This window comes from Macaca nemestrina, chromosome 13, assembly GCF_043159975.1.
Source record: "Macaca nemestrina isolate mMacNem1 chromosome 13, mMacNem.hap1, whole genome shotgun sequence".
Classification (NCBI taxonomy): Eukaryota; Metazoa; Chordata; class Mammalia; order Primates; family Cercopithecidae; genus Macaca; species Macaca nemestrina.
The window spans coordinates 1,544,941-1,565,863 of record NC_092137.1 but is presented as its reverse complement, the minus strand read 5'-3'; the positions used below and the strand labels follow the sequence as shown (position 1 = coordinate 1,565,863).

At 46.5% G+C, this 20,923-nt stretch overlaps 1 protein-coding gene and 1 long non-coding RNA gene across 6 annotated transcripts in view; one reads left to right on the top strand and one right to left on the bottom strand.

Annotated features, from left to right (window-relative positions):
• The window catches only part of LOC105497556 (syntrophin gamma 2), a 564,393-nt gene that overhangs the window by 152,674 nt on the left and 390,796 nt on the right, over nt 1-20,923 (bottom strand). For 3 of the 5 annotated variants that reach the window (XM_011768717.3, XM_011768712.3, XM_011768713.3), the window contains one exon: nt 18,551-20,086. The exons of 1 other annotated variant lie outside the window; for it this stretch is intronic. In XM_011768717.3, coding sequence (XP_011767019.2) covers nt 19,955-20,086 — 132 coding nt within the window. In that variant the 3' untranslated portion in view covers nt 18,551-19,954. Of the gene's footprint in view, nt 1-18,550; nt 20,087-20,923 lie in introns of those variants that run through there. One more of the 5 variants, XM_011768711.2, reaches the window with a different exon arrangement.
• LOC139358003 (uncharacterized) lies at nt 12,619-13,658 on the top strand. The gene is made up of 3 exons (XR_011612184.1): nt 12,619-12,747; nt 12,863-12,979; nt 13,413-13,658. It is a non-coding gene; the product is annotated as an uncharacterized lncRNA (long non-coding RNA).

Sequence of the window (20,923 nt, the reverse complement as noted above, 5' to 3'; positions counted from 1 at the left end):
TTGCAATCTACCCATCTGATAAAGGGCTAATATCCAGAATCTACAAAGAACTTAAATTTACAAGAAACAACAACAACAACAACAAACAGCCCCATCAAAAAGTGGGCAAAGGATATGAACAGACACTTCTTAAAAGAAGACATCTATGCAGCCAACAGACACGTGAAAAAATGCTCGTCATCACTGGTCATCAGAGAAATGCAAATCAAAACCACAATGAAATACCATCTTATGCCAGTTAGAATGGTGATCATTAAAAAGTCAGGAAACAACAGATGCTAGAGAGGATGTGGAGGAATAGGAATGCTTTTACACTGTTGGTGGGAGTGTAAACTAGTTCAACCATTGTAGAAGACAGTGTGGCGATTTCTCAAGGATCTAGAACTAGAAATACCATTTGACTCAGAGATCCCATTACTAAGTATATACCCAAAGGATTATAAATCATGCTACTATCAAGACACAAGCACACGTATGTTTATTGCAGCACTATTCACAATAGCAAAGACTTGGAACCAACCCAAATGTCCATCAATGATAGACTGGATTAAGGAAATGTGGCACATATATACCATGGAATACTATGCAGTCATAAAAAAGGATGAGTTCATATCCTTTGCAGGGTCACGGATGAAGCTGGAAACCATCATTCTCAGCAAACTATCACAGGAACAGTAAACCAAACACCACATGTTCTCACTCATAGGTGGGAATTGAACAATGAGATCACTTGGACACAGGGCAGGGAACATCACACACTGGGGCCTGTCACGGGGTGGGGGGACTGGGGGAGGGTTAGCATTAGGAGAAATACCTAATGTAAATGACGAGTTGATGGGTGTAGCAAACCAACATGGCACATGTATACCTGTGTATCAAACTGCACGTTGTGCACACGTACCCTAGAACTTAAAGTTTAAAAAAAGAAAAACAAAAGAAAGAAATAACCATTTAACATCTTGTACACAAGGGGACACCATGGTGAAAAACCAGGCATGGTCCCTGGGAAGAAAAGGCGGCTTATTGGAAAAGACAAACAGCAAGCCAAAGCCAAAGACAATTTGATCTAAGTGTCCTGGTTGCTTATCACTGATGAAACAATTCTAAAATACCACAGTGTCAGAGCTGACCTAGTCAGGGTCAGGCAGGTCAGAGGAGGCTGTGTTGTGTAAAAGGCTTTTAGTCTGAGGTGGAAAGAATTCCTGGAAACAAGCAAGGGAGGAAGAGCCACGCACTGGATGCCAGGAGGGGAGGACAATGGATTGGCAGTGGCAGGAGTGGCTCTGGGGACAGAAACGGCCCAAGTAAGAGCATGCCATGGCTTGGAGGAAGCCTTACTGAGCCAATCATTATCACCACGGTAAGGACTAGCATTTGCAGACATTTCCACCCACCAAGACTGTTTAAATATTTTACTTGTATTAATTAACAATCTGACGAGGAAAGTAATGTTATTTTTCCCGCGTTACATGAAAGGGAACTGAGGCACAGACACGTGGATGAGTAAGTGAAACTGAGATTTCAGTTTCAGTTGGGAAGTAGAACTCTCATCTCTGAACATGACTTTACTCTCCGGGAAACACTTGCCCAGGAAGATGAAGTTGCAGACACATTTGTTTGTTCCACGAATGTCCTGAAAACCAATAACCCGGACACCAGACCTCACTAGCCCTGGCCAGGACCAGAACTGGCCATGGGCTCCTCAGACGCCCTCTGCTCTCTGAGACGCCCTCAGCGCCCCTTCCCCACGGTGCTACTGTCGCCTCATCCCAGCACGGTCTCCCCCAGGAAGACCTGACCTGAGCCAGGCCCTGCCCCTCCTGAGTGAGCTGCCAGCCCAGCCCGGCTTTGTCAAAATGTTGTTTGGTTGTTTTTCCCCCAGAGATCCGGCTGTCAGCAAAATAAAAAACAAAAACAAAAACAAAAAACTTCTTAATTGTTTGCTTATTTAGAACAAGAATGTATCCCCCAATTGATTTTTGTTCACTTATTTGGGGCAAAAATGTACCCTAAACTTTTCTTTAGAAAATTCTGACCTGCACAGGAAGGTGCAGGTGGAAATACTTTGTTTAGATGACTAACAAATGACAGGCCTAGTCTGGCAAAGGTATGTGACAGACATCACTGCATGGTGAACTTTCTCCAGCCGGGAGCTGGTGTTGGTACCAGGAGATGGTCATCACATCAGTGAGTATATCTTCAGCTAGGACCTCATCCCCACACCATGCAATTCTAATGCTCGATGAGCCCACAGTTGACTGGCAACGACAGAGCAACGGGTGAAGACAGAGGCAGAGGGAACATTAACACAGGGGAAGGAAACAGAAGGTTCTGCTTCTGAGACCCTCATGCTAGACTCCACGGAAGACAGGCAGAAAGGCAAACCATACGCCACTCAGATGCCAACTTCCCACGCATTTCCATGTTTTGGTTTCCAGTCGGGGGGAGTGAGTTGGTCTCACAGAGGCTCCAGCCTCTACCCCTGGCCTCTACCCCTCGGCTCTCTGGGGCCTGGCCTCCCATGTCTTGCTGGTCCCAGGCTGCCCACATGGCCCAGGGACAGGCCCACTTTTTGTCACCCCCTTTCTCTTTTATTAAAAGTGTTTTATTTCCATAGGTTTTTGAGGAACAGGTGGTGTTGGGTTACATGAATAAGTTATTTAGTGGTGATTTCTGAGGTTTTGGTGAACCCATCACCTGAGCAGTGTACACTGTACCCGATATGTAGTCTTTTATCCCTCACTTCCCTCCTACTAATTCCCCCAAGTCCCCAGGTCCATTGTATCATTCTTATGAGGTTAGTTTGGAGGTGGTTCAGAAGGTCAGTAGCAGAGTCTCGAAGGAGAAGAGAAGTAGCAAGTTGCCCACTGCTTGTGGTGGGCACTGAGCCAGGTGTTGGCATGGCCACCTGGACCTAGGGGAGGAAGGGCGGGGGGAGCTCTGGCTACAGCTTGGGGTTGGCATGGCTCGGGGAGGCCTCCTTCCTTCTCAGAGGTTACTTATCCGTATAACAGGGAGACCATGCCTGCTTGATGTGCCTTGGGGACTGTGACAAGACTCAAATGAAGCATCAGGGTGAGAACCCTACAAAGACTGTACCACACCTAAACATGGAAGAAGCGGCGCTGTTATTTCGATGGTTCATTCAGCATGACTCTTTGCTAAGAAATTGTTGATCTGCTCAACATCCTTGCAGCAAATGTGCTCCTTCCCTGCATACCAAGAATGTGGTTAGCGCTGTCTCCAGTGCACGCTGAGCTCCCTAGAGAAGCAATTTATGAATGTTAGGTATTACGATTCCAGAGACTCGACTCTTTCCTTTTAAACAGCTTCCCATTGAAGAAAGAATAGTGTTGAATCTGAAAATACGCACTCTGTAATCTGTAAGGATATGCTGAGGTATTTCGTTTTCGGAAGGGTCCATTCAGGTCTAACTCGAAGAAGGCCCCTCTTCCCACTTTGTTTGATTGGAGGGGCTGGTGTTGCGTGATTACAAGGCATCATGGCGCATTCCAGACCCAGGCTGAGTCCGCTCCATCTGATGTTGGTTTCTGGGTCTGGGAAGGAGCAGAGTGAGACAGTGTGAGCATATTGTCATTGTCCTAGCAGGGGAGTGCCATAGACAGGGCTTGACTTCTGGGTTTGGGCTCCAGGGGTCCTGTGGCTGCATTTGCCAGAGCAGGCTCAGCATCTTCCACCTCCCACAGGTAACACCGCAGGCATTTCTGTGTCTCCTCTGAGCTGGGAACAATCGGGCAGCCACTCCTCATTTCTATGCCTTCAAACCATAAAACAGCTACGGCATGTTCTCGTAGCCTCTCTGTGTGTGAAGTTGCAGTTTTCAATGGTCTTCCTACCTTATCAGAGTCGAAGCTGGCAAATTGCTGGGAATGAGGTCGCTCCACAGGCAATGAGCAGCCTTCTCAGGCTGGCTGGGATTTGTGAGCCTGTTGGCTTTCCTGGCTAAGGGATGCTTAAGGGAGGAAAGAGCATATTCTTCTTTACGTATCTATGTAGTCCAGGTCTTCCTGGAATCCTGGTTGTGGCAATCCTGGCAAGGTTCTCTCCATGAGTTTCGGGGCACTTTGCTGCCTGTATCCTTTGCAGCTGTTCAGCTTCACCAATTTTGGTACCTGTGGTAAAGACAATGCTTTGTTCACTAAGATATTTTAGTTTTCCGTTGGGCACTTGACAAGATGATATTTCTCGTCATGAAGACATGATGCCTCAGGTTTTCATGGAGGCAAGTGACTGTTGCTGGCCAGTAAAGCATGGGCAGGAGGGGTGTGTGCCCCCTTCTCTCTGCTTCCATAGTGGCCTTGGGGTTTCTGTGTTGAAGATGCTGACCCTCCAAGGAGGAAGCTTACATTCCTGAATCACCTCTTGGAAAAGAGCAACTGTGTGGAGCTGCCCTGCCAGGAATATCTGTGTTGTCATTTATACTTGGGAGCCGTTTGTCACAGAAGCCAGCTGACAGTTATTCTGAAAGGCAGTGCCCCTCCTGTGCCCTAGTGGGACTGAAACGCTCCTGGGTTCAACGTGGGCATCGCCGGTGGCCTCTGCTTGGTGGGTGGTGCAGTCGTCGTGGAGACACATTTTAAAGGGTTTAATGCAACGGGGAGCTTCTTATGGTCAAAAGGTAGACTGCACGTGACCTCTTCCCTGCCAGTGCCTCCTTGCGATTGGGGTAAAAACTCTTCCGTCTTCCCATCCTCATGGAAGCAACCACAATTTACAGCTGCTTTTGTGTGTGCTTATGCTGCCAGGCACAATTTCTCTAATTCTCAACAATTTCATGAGGTAGAGACACTTGTTATTTTCATTTTGCAAAGGAGGACATTAAGGCTGCAGCACACCTGAGTCATGGAGCTCAGTTCCACATCACTTAGAGGCGCATGCCCAAACTACGTGGTCCTTTAGCTCCTAAAAGGATATGATTTTGCACATTTAATTCTCCACTTATCCCATAGCACATCATCGTGTTAACATCAATGGGTTAAAACACGAAACATCTTTCAAGAAGAAATCATCATACCATAAAATTTTATTAGTGAAGACTCTGACATTTTTCTACATAAAGCAATGGATTGATCAAAGAAGTTGTCCGATATGCTTTGGTCTGTGTTCCCGCCCGAATCTCATGTTGAAATGTCATCCCCAGTGTTGGAGGAGGGGCCTGGTGGGAGGTGATGGGATCATGGGTGGATTCTCAGGTAGAGTCTGGCACCACCCCCTCGTTGCTGTTCTCAGGATGGTGAGTTCTTATGAGATTTGGTTGTTTAAAAGTCTGTGGCTTCTTTTTTCATATGTTTGTTGGATGCATAAGTGTCTTTTTTTGAGAAGTGTCTGTTCATATCCTTTGCCTTCTTTTTGATGGGGTTGTCTTTTTCTTGTAAATTTAAGTTCTTTGTAGATTCTGGATGTTAGCCCTTTGTCAGATGGATAGATTGCAAAAATTTTCTCCCATTCTGTAGGTTGCCTGTTCACTCTGATGATAGTTTCTTTTGCTGTGCAGAAGTTCTTTAGTGAGATCCCATTTGTCAATTTTGGCTTTTGTTGTCATTGCTTTTGGTGTTTTAGTCATGAAATCTTTGCCCATGCCTATGAATTGAATGGCATTACCTTGATAGGTGCAGCAAACCACCATGGCACGTGTATACCTACATAACAAACCTGCACGTTCTACACATGTATCCCAGAAATTAAAGTGTATATATGTGTGTGTGTGTGTGTGTGTGTATATATATATATATATATATATAGTCTATGGCACCTCCTGTCGCCTCATTTTCTCTTGCTCCTGCCCCCACCATGTGAGACACCTGCTTCCCCTCTGCCATCCCCAGGATTGGAAGCTTCCTGAGGCCTCCATAAAAGCGGATACCACTACGCTTCCTACACAGCCTGCAGAACTGTGAGCCGGTTAAGCCTATTTTCTCATAAATTACTCAGTCTCAGGTATTTCTTTATAGCAATGCAAGAACAGCCTAAGACATCCTCTCTTCTGGATATGTTTGCTTTTTCCGGAGGAGACCTATCCTTATGGAAGCATCTAGCCCGTTGAATGAGCCTGTCCTAACTCAGCTGGGGGCTGTGATTGTGTGAAAACTGGATCAATTTATTTACTATTTTCTTTTCATCATGTGTTCCCGTATCAGGAGAGACATTCTGATAGTAACAAATGCCTCAAATATAGACTTTTTTTCAGAATATAATGATGAACATGACCGTTTGTTTTACTCTAATATTATATGGCTATCTTAAGGAAATTATAAAATAAATTATATTTTCATTGGAAAAATTGTGTTTCAGGGTTATCAAATAAAATAAGGAGCAAACAGATATTCTACCTAATCTTTTTTAAAGTCACATTTGACATATTTTCAGTCAGTGTAGTAATGAGACATTTGATGTCATTTATCACCAAACTGCGAACTATGCTGTTCTTAAAACTCTTGACTCTGAGTACTCAGATCTTGGAAAATGTGATGTCTTAAGGTTGACAGGACACATGTCTGCCCCTAAATATCTCTTTACAAAGATTTTGTTATGCCTGGTATTTTCATTTTTAAAGTTATTTCTTTAGGTTAAGAAAGTCCAAAGATTCTTTACTAAATGAAAAAATACTGATATAAAAATTATTATATTAAATAATATTATGACATGTGTGAGCAGCCGTGTTCTGCCAGGAGGAGTGAGCCTGGAAGACCCTTGTGTTTAGTCCCCACACGGGGAAAGTGCTGGGGAAGATGGAAGGCTGTGAGCTGTACCAACCCCCTGGTTTACAAGAAGGCCCGAGATTATCGAAGCACATCTGTGTGAGGAGACGTCACCTACAGGAGCTGAGAGGTGTCTGGAGGCCCCAGAGCCGAGTGGCCTCTGGTGAAGCCCTCTGCATTCTACGGCTCCCTTCTGAATTCCAGTTGCCTCGTGGTCAGTCTGGTTTGATCTACTGCCTGCTCAGGGATGGTTCCGGCCCTGGGCAAGCCCTGGGCTGATCTTCACGTATGGCAAGAGGACTCATTCCTACCAAGATCAGAGCTTACTAGCTCTTACGTTTAATCTCCTTGCCTTCACTCTTCTTTTTTGAGACAGAGTCTTGCTCTGTCACCCAGATTGGAGTGCAGCGGCACGACCTCAGCTCACTGCAACCTCCGTCTCCTGGGTTCAAGCGATTCTCCTGCCTCAGTTTCCTGAGTAGCTGGGATTACATGTGTGCACCACCACACCTGGCTAATTTTTATATTTTGAGTAGAGACTGGGTTTCACCATGTTGGCCAGGCTGATCTTGAACTCCTGACCTCAGGTGATCCGCCTGTCTCAGCCTCCCAAAGTTCTGGGGCCTTCACTTTTTAAATGAAATAAAACAAATCTAAGTTTATTTGGCTTATCACAGACATTTCAGATTTCCAAAGTCAACGCCAAGTGCTGGAACTGATCCACTCAAGGGTGTGTGCCTTGCCAGGGTTCAGCGAGCCGCCTTTGAGAGGAGCAGAACAACTTCCGCCTAATTTCCCCAGAACAAGGGGAGGCAGAATCCAATCAGATGCCCTCTGCCAAATGGGTATAACATCTCTTGGACCTTCTGAAACTGCAGCTTCACACTGCAGCAGCACAGGCACGAACCCCCCGCCAGGTGCACAGCATTCCCACAGATCTCTGTCCACCCACTGTTGCACCAGCACGGGCCGCATGGACAGGAACAGGGCCTCCCGGGGAGGGCAGCACGGAGTCCCAGCCGCCCTAGAGGCAGGTGCTCCAGCCCTGGCCGAGCCTGGGCAACCCCGGAGAGATCCCACATTTGATGTTCTCTCAGACACCTGACTCACAGCCCCCAGGACAGGTGGCAAATGACCCTGTGCCATCAGCCACTAAGCACGGTGCTGTGTGCTCTGAGCCATCGATAACAGGCACATTTGAAGGGGCAACGAATGTTTCAGGCCATGGGGCTCCATCACCTCTGCTCAGCACCACACCTCTGGGAAAAAGCAGCTTCTGACCACGGCCAGCGAAGGCCCTGCACTCCTGTGAGGCTGGGTTTGCAGAAACCGGAGAGGGGCCCAGCATTGGCCCATGGGCTGTAGTTAGCTGGCCCCACTCTCCAGCAACTTAAGGGCACTTGCCAATTAAAAATATAAACAGGCAATGTATTAGTCCATTTTCATGCTGATAAAGACATACCCCAGACTGGGTAATTTAAAAAGAAAGAGGTTTAATGAACTCACAGTTCCACATGGCAGGGGAGACCTCACAATCATTGCGGAGGGTGAAAGGCATGTCTCACATGGCTACAGACAAGGGAGAACGAGAACTAAGCAAAAGGGGCTTCCCCGATAAAAGCACCAGATCTTGTGAGGCTTATTCACTGCTATGAGAATAGTACATGGGAAACCGCCCTACGACTCAATTATCTCCCACCAGGTCCCTCCCGCCACTCATGGGAATTATGGGAGCTCCAATTCAAGATGAGATTTGGGTGGGGACACAGCCAAACCATGTCAGGCAACCACTCGAGTTCTTCATACTCTGAGTCTGGAGCTGGGGGTGAAGTCGAGAATGAGGAAGTACCTCCTGGGTGAAGACGCGCTAGTGGACGTAGCGCCGGGTGCAGAGGGGCAGCTGCAGCTCACCCTCCCGGCCGCCGGCCTGCATTTCCCTGCTGGTGCTAACTCTCCCAGCGTGGCTCACCCAGGGCCAGGAGAACCTGTGGCGACAAGACCGACGTGACTTTGGTGGGTTCTGAGGACACAGGATCCGAAAGCAGAGAGGCAGGGCAGAGTCACAGCCCGGTTCCTGGGCCCTGCCCTTTGTCCTTTCAAAGACTCTGTCTGGGTTCATTTTGAGCTCTTGTGAAGGTGCAGAAAATTCCTCTCCATAAGTGGACAAGGCTGGCCGCTCACTTCTGCTTCTGAGCCGTGGCAAGGTTTCCTGAGAGCACAGAAATCTCCAGAATCTCCTTGAGGCTAACTTTTGAAAATGTCTTTCATAAAACTGTGACAGCCATCACAAAAAGAGCCATGGCTCCCCGTATTACTCTTGTAGGGTTTCTGAAATCTACCAGAATAATCCGTGAGAGAGAGACTCTATTCCAATGCATACGGCTTTCTTCTTTGTGTGTAAGTCAGGCTGAAAAATAACCTGAGGCGCTGATCTAAAGGCAGCAGGAGGACCGGTTTACCCGAAGGGCGCACTGTGGAGCTACTTTCTGCTTTGCATTTACTTTGAATTCCAGTTTTAAAGGAACAGTTTACTATGGGAGAAAACATTTTATCACACACAAAAAATTAAATATTATTTAAATGGCTGAGCTCTTACTCTGGTGTAAATTCACCAGTGGGAACCGATAAAATACACATCCTTTTCCCTAGCCGAATACCGTATTATCTATTTTGTCTTTGCCAAATATAAAGTAATTTTTAAGTAAAGCCCTGACCAAAAGCTGTCTTCATTGGTTTTTAATATCACTGTTGTCCTGCCAGTGCCCTTGGGAATTTTACCTTTTTTAGATATATGAATTTGGTTTTCTTTTCACTATCAGAATTATTTACTTTTGTTTAGCTTTTAAAACAACATCCTCCTGTTGTTTTACTTTTTGTTAAAGAAAATCACTTTTTGTTGAGAATATCGCTTTTTGTTAAATGTCTTTACTCTTCTTTCATGGGAGACGGGGGTGGTGTGAAGGGTGCTCGACCATGGGTTGGGAGGTGGAGGGTAAAGCTCCTGCCCTGCGCCATCCGTGTGGAGCGGGCGGTGCTGTTCAGACCAGGCTCTCTCCTCTGGGCACCGTCAGGAACAGCCTCAGCCCCATGCTCGTGCACCCGCGAATGCCCCGTGTAATCGTGTAATCGTCGTGGGTCATGTTGAGACCACACCTCACTTCAGAAGGTTCATCATGCCACGATAAGCAAAAATGTCACTTTGGATCAATGGCTAAGTAGAAATCGAATCTCTATGAATATGACAAAATAGTTCCTTCATAACGTATTTAATAAATCAAAGAAACTTTTAGGAACCTCCCTAAAATACTGTTTAAAAGAGCAAAATATCTAGTCAATCCAGTTCACATCGACGTGTGTGGGAACGTTCACTGAAAAGGAATAAGGACAGCGGAGACACCCCAAGTCTCAGTTTCAGAGCGAGACATTTGGGTGGCCCTGGTTCCTGGGGCAGGCAGTGCAGTGATGGCGGGTTTTATATATTAGATCTGCAATGGATCATTTGAATTTACGAAGAAAACACCGAGATTGTTAACTCCTCGGAGGAACAGATGGTGCAGCGCTCGTCTTTATTTCCAGGGATTACCACAAAGTATGTGCCGGGTGTCCCACGTCAGGAAACGCAGCCTGCAGCAGCTGGGCTGCAGGTGTCGGGCACGGCACACTGAAGAGGCACCGTTGTGCTGGATGAAACACTGTCATTCCCTCACGCACAGCATTAGAGAAACGTTCGTTGTCCGTGACTGGAAAAATCCTCCTGTCTTCCCACCTCTGGTGTCTCAAACAAAAGAATCGGAGATTTGCAGTGAGGAAGTGGCTTCCCCAAAAACCAGAACTAGGGTTTAGAATCAGAGGCCTGAGCAAGGCCTGCAGGGTTGGAAATGAGGGTGCTCGGGACATGTTTTGTAAGGACGACGTAGACACGGTGAAGGAAACACACTATTGGGACCCCAAACGCACGATGCCACAGGGAAGACTGAGCTTGGGACCCGTGTCACACAAAAACTGCCTCCCTTTTGTTCCCAGACAGGCAGCTGTGATCTCCCGGGCTGACCTTACCTTATGTAAAAGGTGGATTCACTGAGTGCTAATCAGAGGCCCACGAGAATGTAGCCATGAGCCTCACTGTGCCCCACCACCTGCCCTCCCTCCTTTTCCTTCTCCCCTCCTGCTTGCTCTCTCCCCGTTAAGAATTAAAGTTCCCCAAACCCTCTTTGGAAAAGGCTCAGGTCACAGGTCCCACTGGGACTTGTGTTTCTTTCTTCTGGGCACATCCTCAATCTTAGCAACATAAACTTCTAATTGATTGAGATCTACTTCGGTCACGTTTTGGCTTACGATACTGTGAACCAAAATAAATCCTCCCTTTCACGACCAAGGTGAGTGTCCTAGTTCACTAGTTTCCTATGCCAGTGTAGGTCTGAGTCGACCCCATCTCTCCTGTTGTCTGTCTAGCTGACATTATTTTTCAGCCCTAAGCAATGTGTGGTCAAAGTAATTTAATGCAATTTTCTTCATGATGATTTTTTTTCCCTTTTTAAAATTTAAAAACTAAAAAAAATTTAAAAACTCTTTAATCAACATTTTCAGTTTTTTTATTCTTAAATATCTGTTGAAATGGTTTATCTACGCCTGTAAACCCAGGACTTTAGGAGGCCGAGGTGGGCAGATCACGAGGTCAGGAGATCGAGACCATCCTGGCTAACACGGTGAAACCCCATCTCTACTAAAACTACAAAAAATATTTAGCTGGGCGCGGTGGCGGGTGTCTGTAGTCCCAGCTACTTGGGAAGCTGAGGCAGAATGGCATGAACTCAGGAGGCAGAGGGTGCAGTGAGCCGAGATTGAGCCACTGCACTCCAGCCTGGGTGACAGAGCAAGACTTCATCTCAATTAAAAAAAGAAAAAAGAAAAGGTTTCTCTATAAATTACAGGGCTCATGTTTTCTGGTATGATGTTCTTTTCAAATAAATCCTCATCAACATTTTTGCAGAAATGTTTTCAAATTTTGTCAGTTAAAACTTAGAACCTGAAAGGGGCAAATGCATGCTTGTCCTAGAAAGAAGAAATTAAACACGGCGACCATGGTTTCTACGACTTATTAAGTTTGTAACACACTTGGGAATGACAACAAAAGATTAACTTTCTCAAAAATTCAGCCCGTTCAGTAAGAAGAAAAAGGAAAACACAGAACTCCTACCAGGTGGACGGTGGGTAGTGGCCGCCAAGGTGCTGATTGATGGAGCCTTTTCTAAGTGAAGGGCCGGGTGTCTCACGGTGAGGCTGGGGTCAAGGAAGGATTCTGGCGCCGGCTGAAGGCAGGGGCTGAGCTGAGTGCGTGTTTCCAGTCCTTTGCCTTCAATCCTTGAAGTAACAATCATTGCATTTCCAACAGTCAGGGTAAAAAAGATTTCCATCTGAATTATCTTTCCTTAGAGTCTTGTGAAGAGGAGACCACGGCTGAGGGCTTCATCCAGAGGGAAGTGGCCACAGAGGTGACCTGTAGACTTGGCCACCGTGACCATCTCCCTCGTTTGCTTCTGAGTGTGCAAGGCGTTTCTCCAGGATTTCCCCTCAGTTTAAGGAAGGCGAGTGCAGGTTTTTGTCTGTTTGCTCACACGGCCTTTCCAGGTCTCGGATACTTGTTGGCCGGGGGCAATTCTTCCTCTCCTGACCCAGATGGAAATCATTGCGAAGCTCCCTTTCCCCCGCCCACCGTGGAACAGCCACAGGGCTGATTGGAGACACCAGCCCGGGAGAAAACTACGGTTCTGCTGGGAATTCTCAACGTGATTTCACCTGTTGGTCCTCAGTGTGAGCCACTGGCTGATGCAGGGAGAGCGGAGAGACTGTGGGAGCGGCGGCAGTGGACTTGTTTTCCCACGTGGCTTATTTCAGGCGGCTTTTAAATACCGTTCTTCTTCCCAACGGACACAGGCGCTTTTAGATCTGCCACTGGGCAAGAACTGCTGTTTACAACACTCAGCACGTTAGTTCTGGAACTGAAACGGCCCATCAAGATATGTTTCAGGTAACAGCTTATCTTTTAGAATATCATCTACAGTTGGCTTAATTATTTTGAAGCTACATATATTCATCTTAAAACTGTTTCGACTTTTTCTTCACCACAAACAACTGTATGTAAGTGTGCGTATCGTGATACCTGCCGGCCTGGAGCTTGGACTATCCGTGGACCTTTGAAGTTAAAGGCACAGGAAAAGATGCTGAGGCTGTGTCCTGGATGGCGGATCATTCCCACAATGGTGAAAATGCCACCCCCACTTTCTTCTGTTTGAGTTTTCTGTGACATTTCATTATTACATACCCTGCACAAAGTAGGTATTCCTCTATATGCTTTTTAAAAGATTGTCATGTTGGAAAAGATTTGGGATAACCTGAATTTCGAAGACTCACGTAGCCTGTCTTTCATTACATCCCACCCAGACTCACACAGTTTCATAGGGAAAAAAATGACATAGTAGAGATAGTGTGTAGGATACATGTATAAGGTCAGTTATATTTATTCTATCCCGTATTCATACCCAAACTCCCATATGTGCACTCTCTTTTTATTAATACTGAGAAAAGAGTATTGACTCTGAGCTTTAAGATTAAAAACACAAAAAATCCATTATAATATAATCCAGTTTATGGAAATTCTGCTAAGGTGGTAACATTACCGTGCACTTCGTACAGATTGTCCAGAGGGCTACACAGAGGAGCCTCCGATCTGCTCTATGAGAACCCTAATTCCTGACATGTGCTGCGGAGGTGTTCTAAAGGAAGCACCTGAAACAAAAGTGACTGCCTGTTGAGAACCAGTGTGTCAGTGTCCTTCAAACATGGCTCCCAGAACAAAAGGCCAGTTCCTGTGTGAACTGATCGGTTCCAGGTGTGTGTCGGGGGTCATGCCGTTGTCTGCCCATCTTCCTTCATGGTGGGCATGAGGATGACATCAGCGTTTTCAGCAGCTGTGAGCTGCCCATCCACCCAAGGCGCCCATCCATCCAAGCTGCCCATCCATCCAAGCTGCCTATCCACCCAAGGCACCCATCCAAGGTGCCCATCCACCTAAGGTGCCCATTCATCCAAGCTGCCCATCCACCCAAGGCACCTATCCAAGGTGCCCATCCACCTAAGGTGCCCATCCATCCAAGCTGCCCATCCACCCAAGGCACCCATCCAAGGTGCCCATCCACCTAAGGTGCCCATCCATCCAAGCTGCCCATCCACCCAAGGCACCTATCCAAGGTGCCCATCCACCTAAGGTGCCCATCCACCCAAGCTGCCCATCCACCCAAGGCACCCATCCAAGCTGCCCATCCACCCAAGGCACCCATCCAAGGTGCCCATCCACCCAAGGCGCCCATCCATCCAAGCTGCCCATCCACCCAAGCTGCCCATCCACCCAAGGCACCCATCCAAGTTGCCCATCCATGTAAGATGCCCAAGATGCCCATCCATCCAAGGTGCCAATCTACCCAAGGCACCCATCCAAGCTGCCCATCCTTGGCTCCTCTGCTGCAGCACCTGTCACAGAGCCTGGCCCTGGGGTTAATGCTCTACAAATATTTGTTGAATGGATCAAAAACATTTTCACCCAAATGCTTCACATGCTTCTCCCAAGAGCTACTGTTTGGGAGACTGGGCTCCCCTTGAATCTTTTTTTTTTTTTTTTTTTTTTAGATTCAACTATAGTACTTTCTTCTCTAAACAGATTGTGTTAGTTTATCCCAGGGTTTTAACCTGTTAAGGGCTTTACAAACTGTTAATTCTGTATTTCAGCATATCCCACCTCCCTGTCTCTGACTTAGCCATGGTCCTCACGATGTGCCAGGCATGTCTTCATTCTTCCACCATAAACCTGCGTTTTCCATGTGCACTTCTCCAGCTTGGTGACAGGGTGTGCTTGCAAGCGCCTCACTGAAATGAGGAACATATATGTCTACTCCCCACATCTATCGGGGCCTTTTTCATAGACAGGAAGTGCTTTTCCTTAGGGAAACGGGGCTGCCTGTGAATGCTTCCTGCTGCTTTTCTAGCGTGTGTGCACGGACTCCATTCATAACTTCGGGAGGCACCTGGATGCATGGATAAGGACAGCCTTAGAGATGGCAGGCACAGGCTCAAATCTGAAAACCCGCTTTTCCTGCTTTGCTGAGAACTTTCTCCCAGATTTCTCACCTGATGCCCATAATGAGGTTGTGAGGGGGTGGGGAACAGGGATTGCGACTTTTTCTCTTCCATATATGAGCAAAAGAGTCAAACATGGGCCGGGTGTGGTGGCTCAAGCCTGTAATCCTAACACTTTGGGAGGCTGAGATGGGCAGATCACGAGGTCAGGAAATAGAGACCATCCTGGCTAACACGGTGAAACCCCGTCTCTATTAAAAAATACAAAAAACTAGCCGGGCGAGGTGGCGGGCGTCTGTAGTCCCAGCTACTCGGGAGGCTGAGGCAGGAGAATGGTGTGAACCCGGGAGGTGGACCTTGCAGTGAGCTGAGATCTGGCCACTGCACCCCAGCCTGGGCGACAGAGCGAGACTCTGTCTCAAAAAAAAAAAAAAAAAAAAAGTCAAACATGGTACATTCTTCACACGGGTTTAAACTTGCTTGTGGTCACCTCAGAAAGGATAGAGTTCTCCCAACTCCTAAGCCAACAGTCTTCCAAGCCTCGGCTCCTCTGCTTTTGACAGCTTGTGTGCTGACAACAGTATTTACAAGGCAGGTTGGAAACCTGCGGGGGTTGTGGGTGTTGGGGGAGGGGTTATGTACTCTCCACCTGTCTATCTCTTGTCCCAAACACTGAAAGGAGCAAACAGAACATGGAAATGTTCTCCATCTTGTATCTGTTTTGAAAAACCCCGCCCTAACTTTTATCTGTCTGAAAGGACAACAATCAAATGGTCCCTCCACCAGCAAGGGCAGAGCAGGATTCATGGTTGTACATTTATGAGAGGCTATCAGAGGAGCTGAACATCAGTTCCCATGAACTATGGGCCCGGAGGGGTAAACTAGCTTTCCGGCTGACTGCCGGGATTCCTCTGGCACTGCTGTGATACGCGGGGAGTCCTGGAGGAAGAAAACAGTCAAGAAACACATGAAAATAGGCTGAGAATGCAAACAGCAGGTCCTGGGCAGTATCAGTGACTGGACGATTGTTAGAAGGCATTTGCTGACTGGTGTCTCATATTCAAACACACAGAGTTCAACTAAACACTGAAAGTAAGATTTGGAGAAACTTGTTTATATGCTGAGAATGTTTTATTTTCTTCTGTAGTGAAATTCATTTAGTTAGATATTTTATCCTTTGATAACTAAAATGTTCTTGGAATTCACTGAAATTCAGACCATAAAATGAGAAAAATAAAGTTCACGTGAGTCATTTAAAAATATGATTCCTAATGTTCAAAACCACTTGCTGTCTCATTCTCATTAAAACTGGACCTCACTGTGTTAACTGTCTTCTGTCACAACCCACCACTAGGTTAATTTCTTTTTTTTTTTTTTGGAGATGGAGTCTCGCTCTGTTGCCCGGGCTGGAGTGCAGTGGCCGGATCGATCTCAGCTCACTGCAAGCTCCGCCTCCTGGGTTTACGCCATTCTCCTGCCTCAGCCTCCTGAGTAGCTGGGACTACAGGCGCCGCCACCTCGCCCGGCTAGTTTTTTGTATTTTTTAGTAAAGACGGGGTTTCACCGTGTTAGCCAGGATGGTCTCGATCTCCTGACCTCGTGATCCGCCCGTCTCGGCCTCCCAAAGCACTAGGTTAATTTCTATCTCTTTTTTCCACGGAGCCTATCCTTCTGCAGAATAATCTCTGGGCTTTGCAAATCCAGTTCCGCTCTTGAAAAATCTGTTTGCACCCAGTGGCTGGAGACTCTAACTTTGAGCTGTAATTGTGTCTCACCTGATCTTTTCTAAAGGTTTCTCTGCTTTTCGTCCTGCCAGAGTTCACTCATTTCTCCTGGCTCAGCGTTGTGAAAACCCCGTGTGCTCTGTATGAGCAAAGCCTGCATTCAAGACATACATCTGAGTGAAAGACATACTTGGTGCATGGTTCTCCATAAAAAAAAAAAGACATGATGTTTGTAATTTCATTTCCTTGCCTTTTGGGATTCTGAGCATTTTCCAGTCCTCCTTCTAAAAGACGTAAAGAAAACTTCCGGATGAATATTCATAGAGCAACATCACCAATGAGAATTATCTGCTCAGAATAATATCCTGTCAAATGCCCACATATTGGAAATTAAATCAGATTCACAAACGTTTTCTGTTTTTGGTGTTCACATGGGATATGGAAAGCACAGACGTGGAGCAGAAGGAAAACGGATCCACGTTTGCAAGATAACGGCTACTGTTTTCCAAGGAGGGGCAAAGACAAAATCGGCCCCCCAGGAGCACTCCCCAGGCGGGTGTGGCTGCTGTGGGTTCGGAGGGTCCCCTGCTTAGTGAGGGAGGTGGGCCCTGTGGTGTGAGGACTCCCGGGTGGGTGGCAGGAGGCCTGGGCTCCCGGCCAGCTCCAGGGCTACAGACACCTTGCTAGGCCCCTTGACTCTCTGCTTCTGTACCTGGAAATGGGAGCCGAAGGCCGGAGCCTGCACCCTAGGAGTGGCGGTGAGCTGGTGACTTCTCAGTAGATGTTAGCTGTGGAGATCTACAGGTGACCCCATTACCTTTTGATTAAAACCCAAAGCTAAGGAGATCTTAGAATAAACTACGTGTCTCAAATAAAAATAAAACAATTTCCGGCCCCGGGCCCCACTTTGTAAGGGCCTGGTGGGAGGAGATACTGAGGGTCTCGGTTTCAAAGGGGTGTGATCATGAACGGATTCCTCCCCTATGGGCCAGGTGCCCTCAATCATGAGGGGGCCACTGCCCCCATGGGCCAGGTGCCGTCAATCATGAGGGGCCACCACCCCCATGGGCCAGGTGCCGTCAATCATGAGGGGCCACCTCCCCCATGGGCCAGGTGCCGTCAATCATGAGGGGCCACCGCCCCCATGGGCCAGGTGCCATCAATGATGAAGGACTGTCTGCCCCATGGACCAGGTGCCATCGTGACGGGCTGCTGCCCTGACACACTGCCAGGATGAAGGAGGCTGGTGCCCGGCCTGTGGCCTCACTGCCCAGCCTGGGCATCTCTACAGCCTTGTACGTGGCCACCCACAGGGGTCCAGTTGATGTGAAGAGGAAGGCCTGTGGGAATGGGGTCATTTGTCTCATTTTTACAAAAAAAAATACTTTTACTGTTTTTAAATTTTAAAAAATAGTGCATTTTTGCGAAAGAATTGTATATCTATACAAATATAAAAATAAACTTTAGTATCAAATCTTCCTGGGAAAATCTTAGTTTTTTCATTATTATATAGTAAAGGTTAATTTTTAGAATTATTTTTTACAAAAACAAAAATCTTCCCAGCTTCTTCCCTCCTTGGTGCAGAAGAACACGTTCTATTTTTGGGTGGGTTTAGGCTTTTTGGCGAAAGGGAAGAAAATGAGCATCTGTTCATTTTGCAGATCAAAATATCCACATGGAAGGGAAACTGGTGAAAGGAAAATTTCTACCTTTACCTTTTTGGGTTTTATATATTTTGTAAAATTCTGACTCCTATTGCTATTAATATTAACAGGAAGTTTGAGTTAAAGCCAGAGAATGAACACTGAGACCGAAAAATACTGTCTGATGCCCCATGAATCACATTCACGGGGCAGAATATTACTTTAAATTCATTTGAAATACTCTGCTCCTTGCTGGAGTCTTCCACAGAAGCCATCAAAATGTCCATAGTACACGCAATATTTATTATATAGAGATGTACATCTTCTAAAAAGAATATACTTTCAAGCACATAAAACTATTGGTTGTAAATATTTGGTATATTAAAATATTTCCCTCTTCCTACTGTCAGACAGACAAGGGGTGGGTGTAATGTGGGGAGCTGTGGATTTTTGCTGAGATCTTCATCACCTCATGAAATGGAAATATGGAATCTTTCTTTAGCATCTGTACTCTCTCTCTCTCTCTTTTTTTTTTTTTTTGTGAGACGGAGTCTTGTTCTGTTGCCCAGGCTGGAGTGCAGTGACGCAGTCTCGGCTCAGTGCAATATCCACCCCTCAGGTACAAGCGATTCTTCTGCCTCAGCCTCCTGAGTAGCTGGGATTACAGGCGTCTGCCACCATGCCCAGTTAATATTTGTATTCTTAGTACAGACAGGGTTTTGCCATATTGGCCAGGCTAGTCTTGAACTCCTGACCTCAAGTGATCTACCCACTTCAACTTCCCAAAGTGCTAGGATTACATGCATGAGCCACCACACCTGGCCCACATTTTCTTTTCAACAGAACTGCAGAAGCAGGCATCTGTTTATTTTCTTACTTTCCTATACTTTGTAGATTGATGGTTTTATGTTCGTCCTTTATTTGAAGGCTGACAAGCAAGTGCCTAATCCTTATTTTTCCACCTAGAGTCCTATCTCTAAAAAAAAAATTCAAGTAACTCTAGTCAATTGCCATTAATAACAAAAATACAAAGTATCCCTACTTAGAAGTCATAAACAAATGAGAAACACGGAAACTAAACTGCATGCTATATTTGATGAATTAGGGAAACAATTAAAATTCCCATTTATATATGCTATTCAATGTATGATACATTTATAAGCATGAAGATTGATATGTAATAAGATTATAATATTAAGGAATTAAAGTTGATTTCCTTTCCCCACATATTTTGACCAATGCCTGTTTCTCAAATAATCCTGTCACTCTGATCCCCACTGGAGGAGAAGGGAAGCGACAGCCCCACTGCAAAGAAGGCCCTTTCCTTCCTGAGGAGAAACGTGGTACCTGCTCAGAATTTGTGATGACATGTTTTATGAAAATAAATCTGGGTTTTGCCAACTTGGGAAGTGGTGTGTGCAATGCCCACACGGTTCTCATGCTGCTGGGACACGGGCTAGGGGTGTGAACTGCATCAGGTGGACTGGAGTTTGAGCCACAGACTTGTGTGGGGGATGCTGGGGCTCCTCGTTGAGGGGAGACTCGTGGGAAGAGGGGACCAGGCATCCCCCATGTCAGATTTAACAAGGAGGACCCATCTTTGGAAACTAGTGACATGTTTTATTGGTATCACAACTATAGGCTCATTATAAAACAACACAAAGTTGCAATATTATGCAGGAAAGAATCATTTCTTACGAAAATAATTTAATTTTTCAGCACTCAACAGAAACAACCTTTAGCTGCTGTACATGTATTTGGTGGCAAGACTCTGACTGTCCATGAAGCCGGGGTCCACGGAGGCCACCTTGGCTGCTATGAAGGAGTGGATGCAGTGCAGGACAGCCGTCAGGTCCTGGAACTCGAGTTCCTGGAGGAGAACATCAGATCAAGTGTTTATTATAATTGTTGGAAGAACACGTTACAAAAATATTTAACAAAGTTTGGACCTTGTGAACTCCAAGAAAGTCCCTCCAAGAGAGTAACAATACACAGGAAATACATATGGTTTAAAGTAAAAGGCAGAGTAATATGATCCAAATTGGTTACAAACATGAATATACGGTATTTTTTATTACAACGCTGAGATTGTAACTTACTTGTTTTCTTGCACCTAACGGGAGCTAATACTCACTTCCTTTATTTTGCATCCTCATTGATCAGTGATGGGTCTTGATTAAGTCACACCTGGTAATCCGGGCCAGGACTCAGTCTTCCCCACCTGCCCAGCGCCTCTGGTGATTTTGTGATGTGGATCCCGTCGCGGCAGACCCCTGTGCTGTGTGAGTTGGCGGAACTAGCCATTGTGTCCCAGGCCTGCGTGCCTTCCGTATGGGTGCATGTGGGCTTCATGCCAAGGCCGCGCTTGGGAGGAACAGCGCCTGCTGTGTGGTGCGGAATAGGCGGTGGGCACAGCATGGCGGGGAGCGAGGAGGGGCCTTGTTCACCCACCCTGTCCCCATGGCTTCGGGAAAGCAAGCAAGGGTGCCCCAGGGAGAGTTTCCCAGAGAGACGGTTATGCCCGTTTCCCCGCCCCATACCCAATAAAAAACCTAAAACAAACTGCTGGATCCTCACCTCTGCACGTTAAACACACCAAATGTCATGTAAAAGCAAAAATGACCCAGAAAAGCTTCCTCCTCTCTCCACAAACTGCCCCACATAATGTCCTCGTGTCAACTAAACAGAAAAGTCCACGCTGAACCCC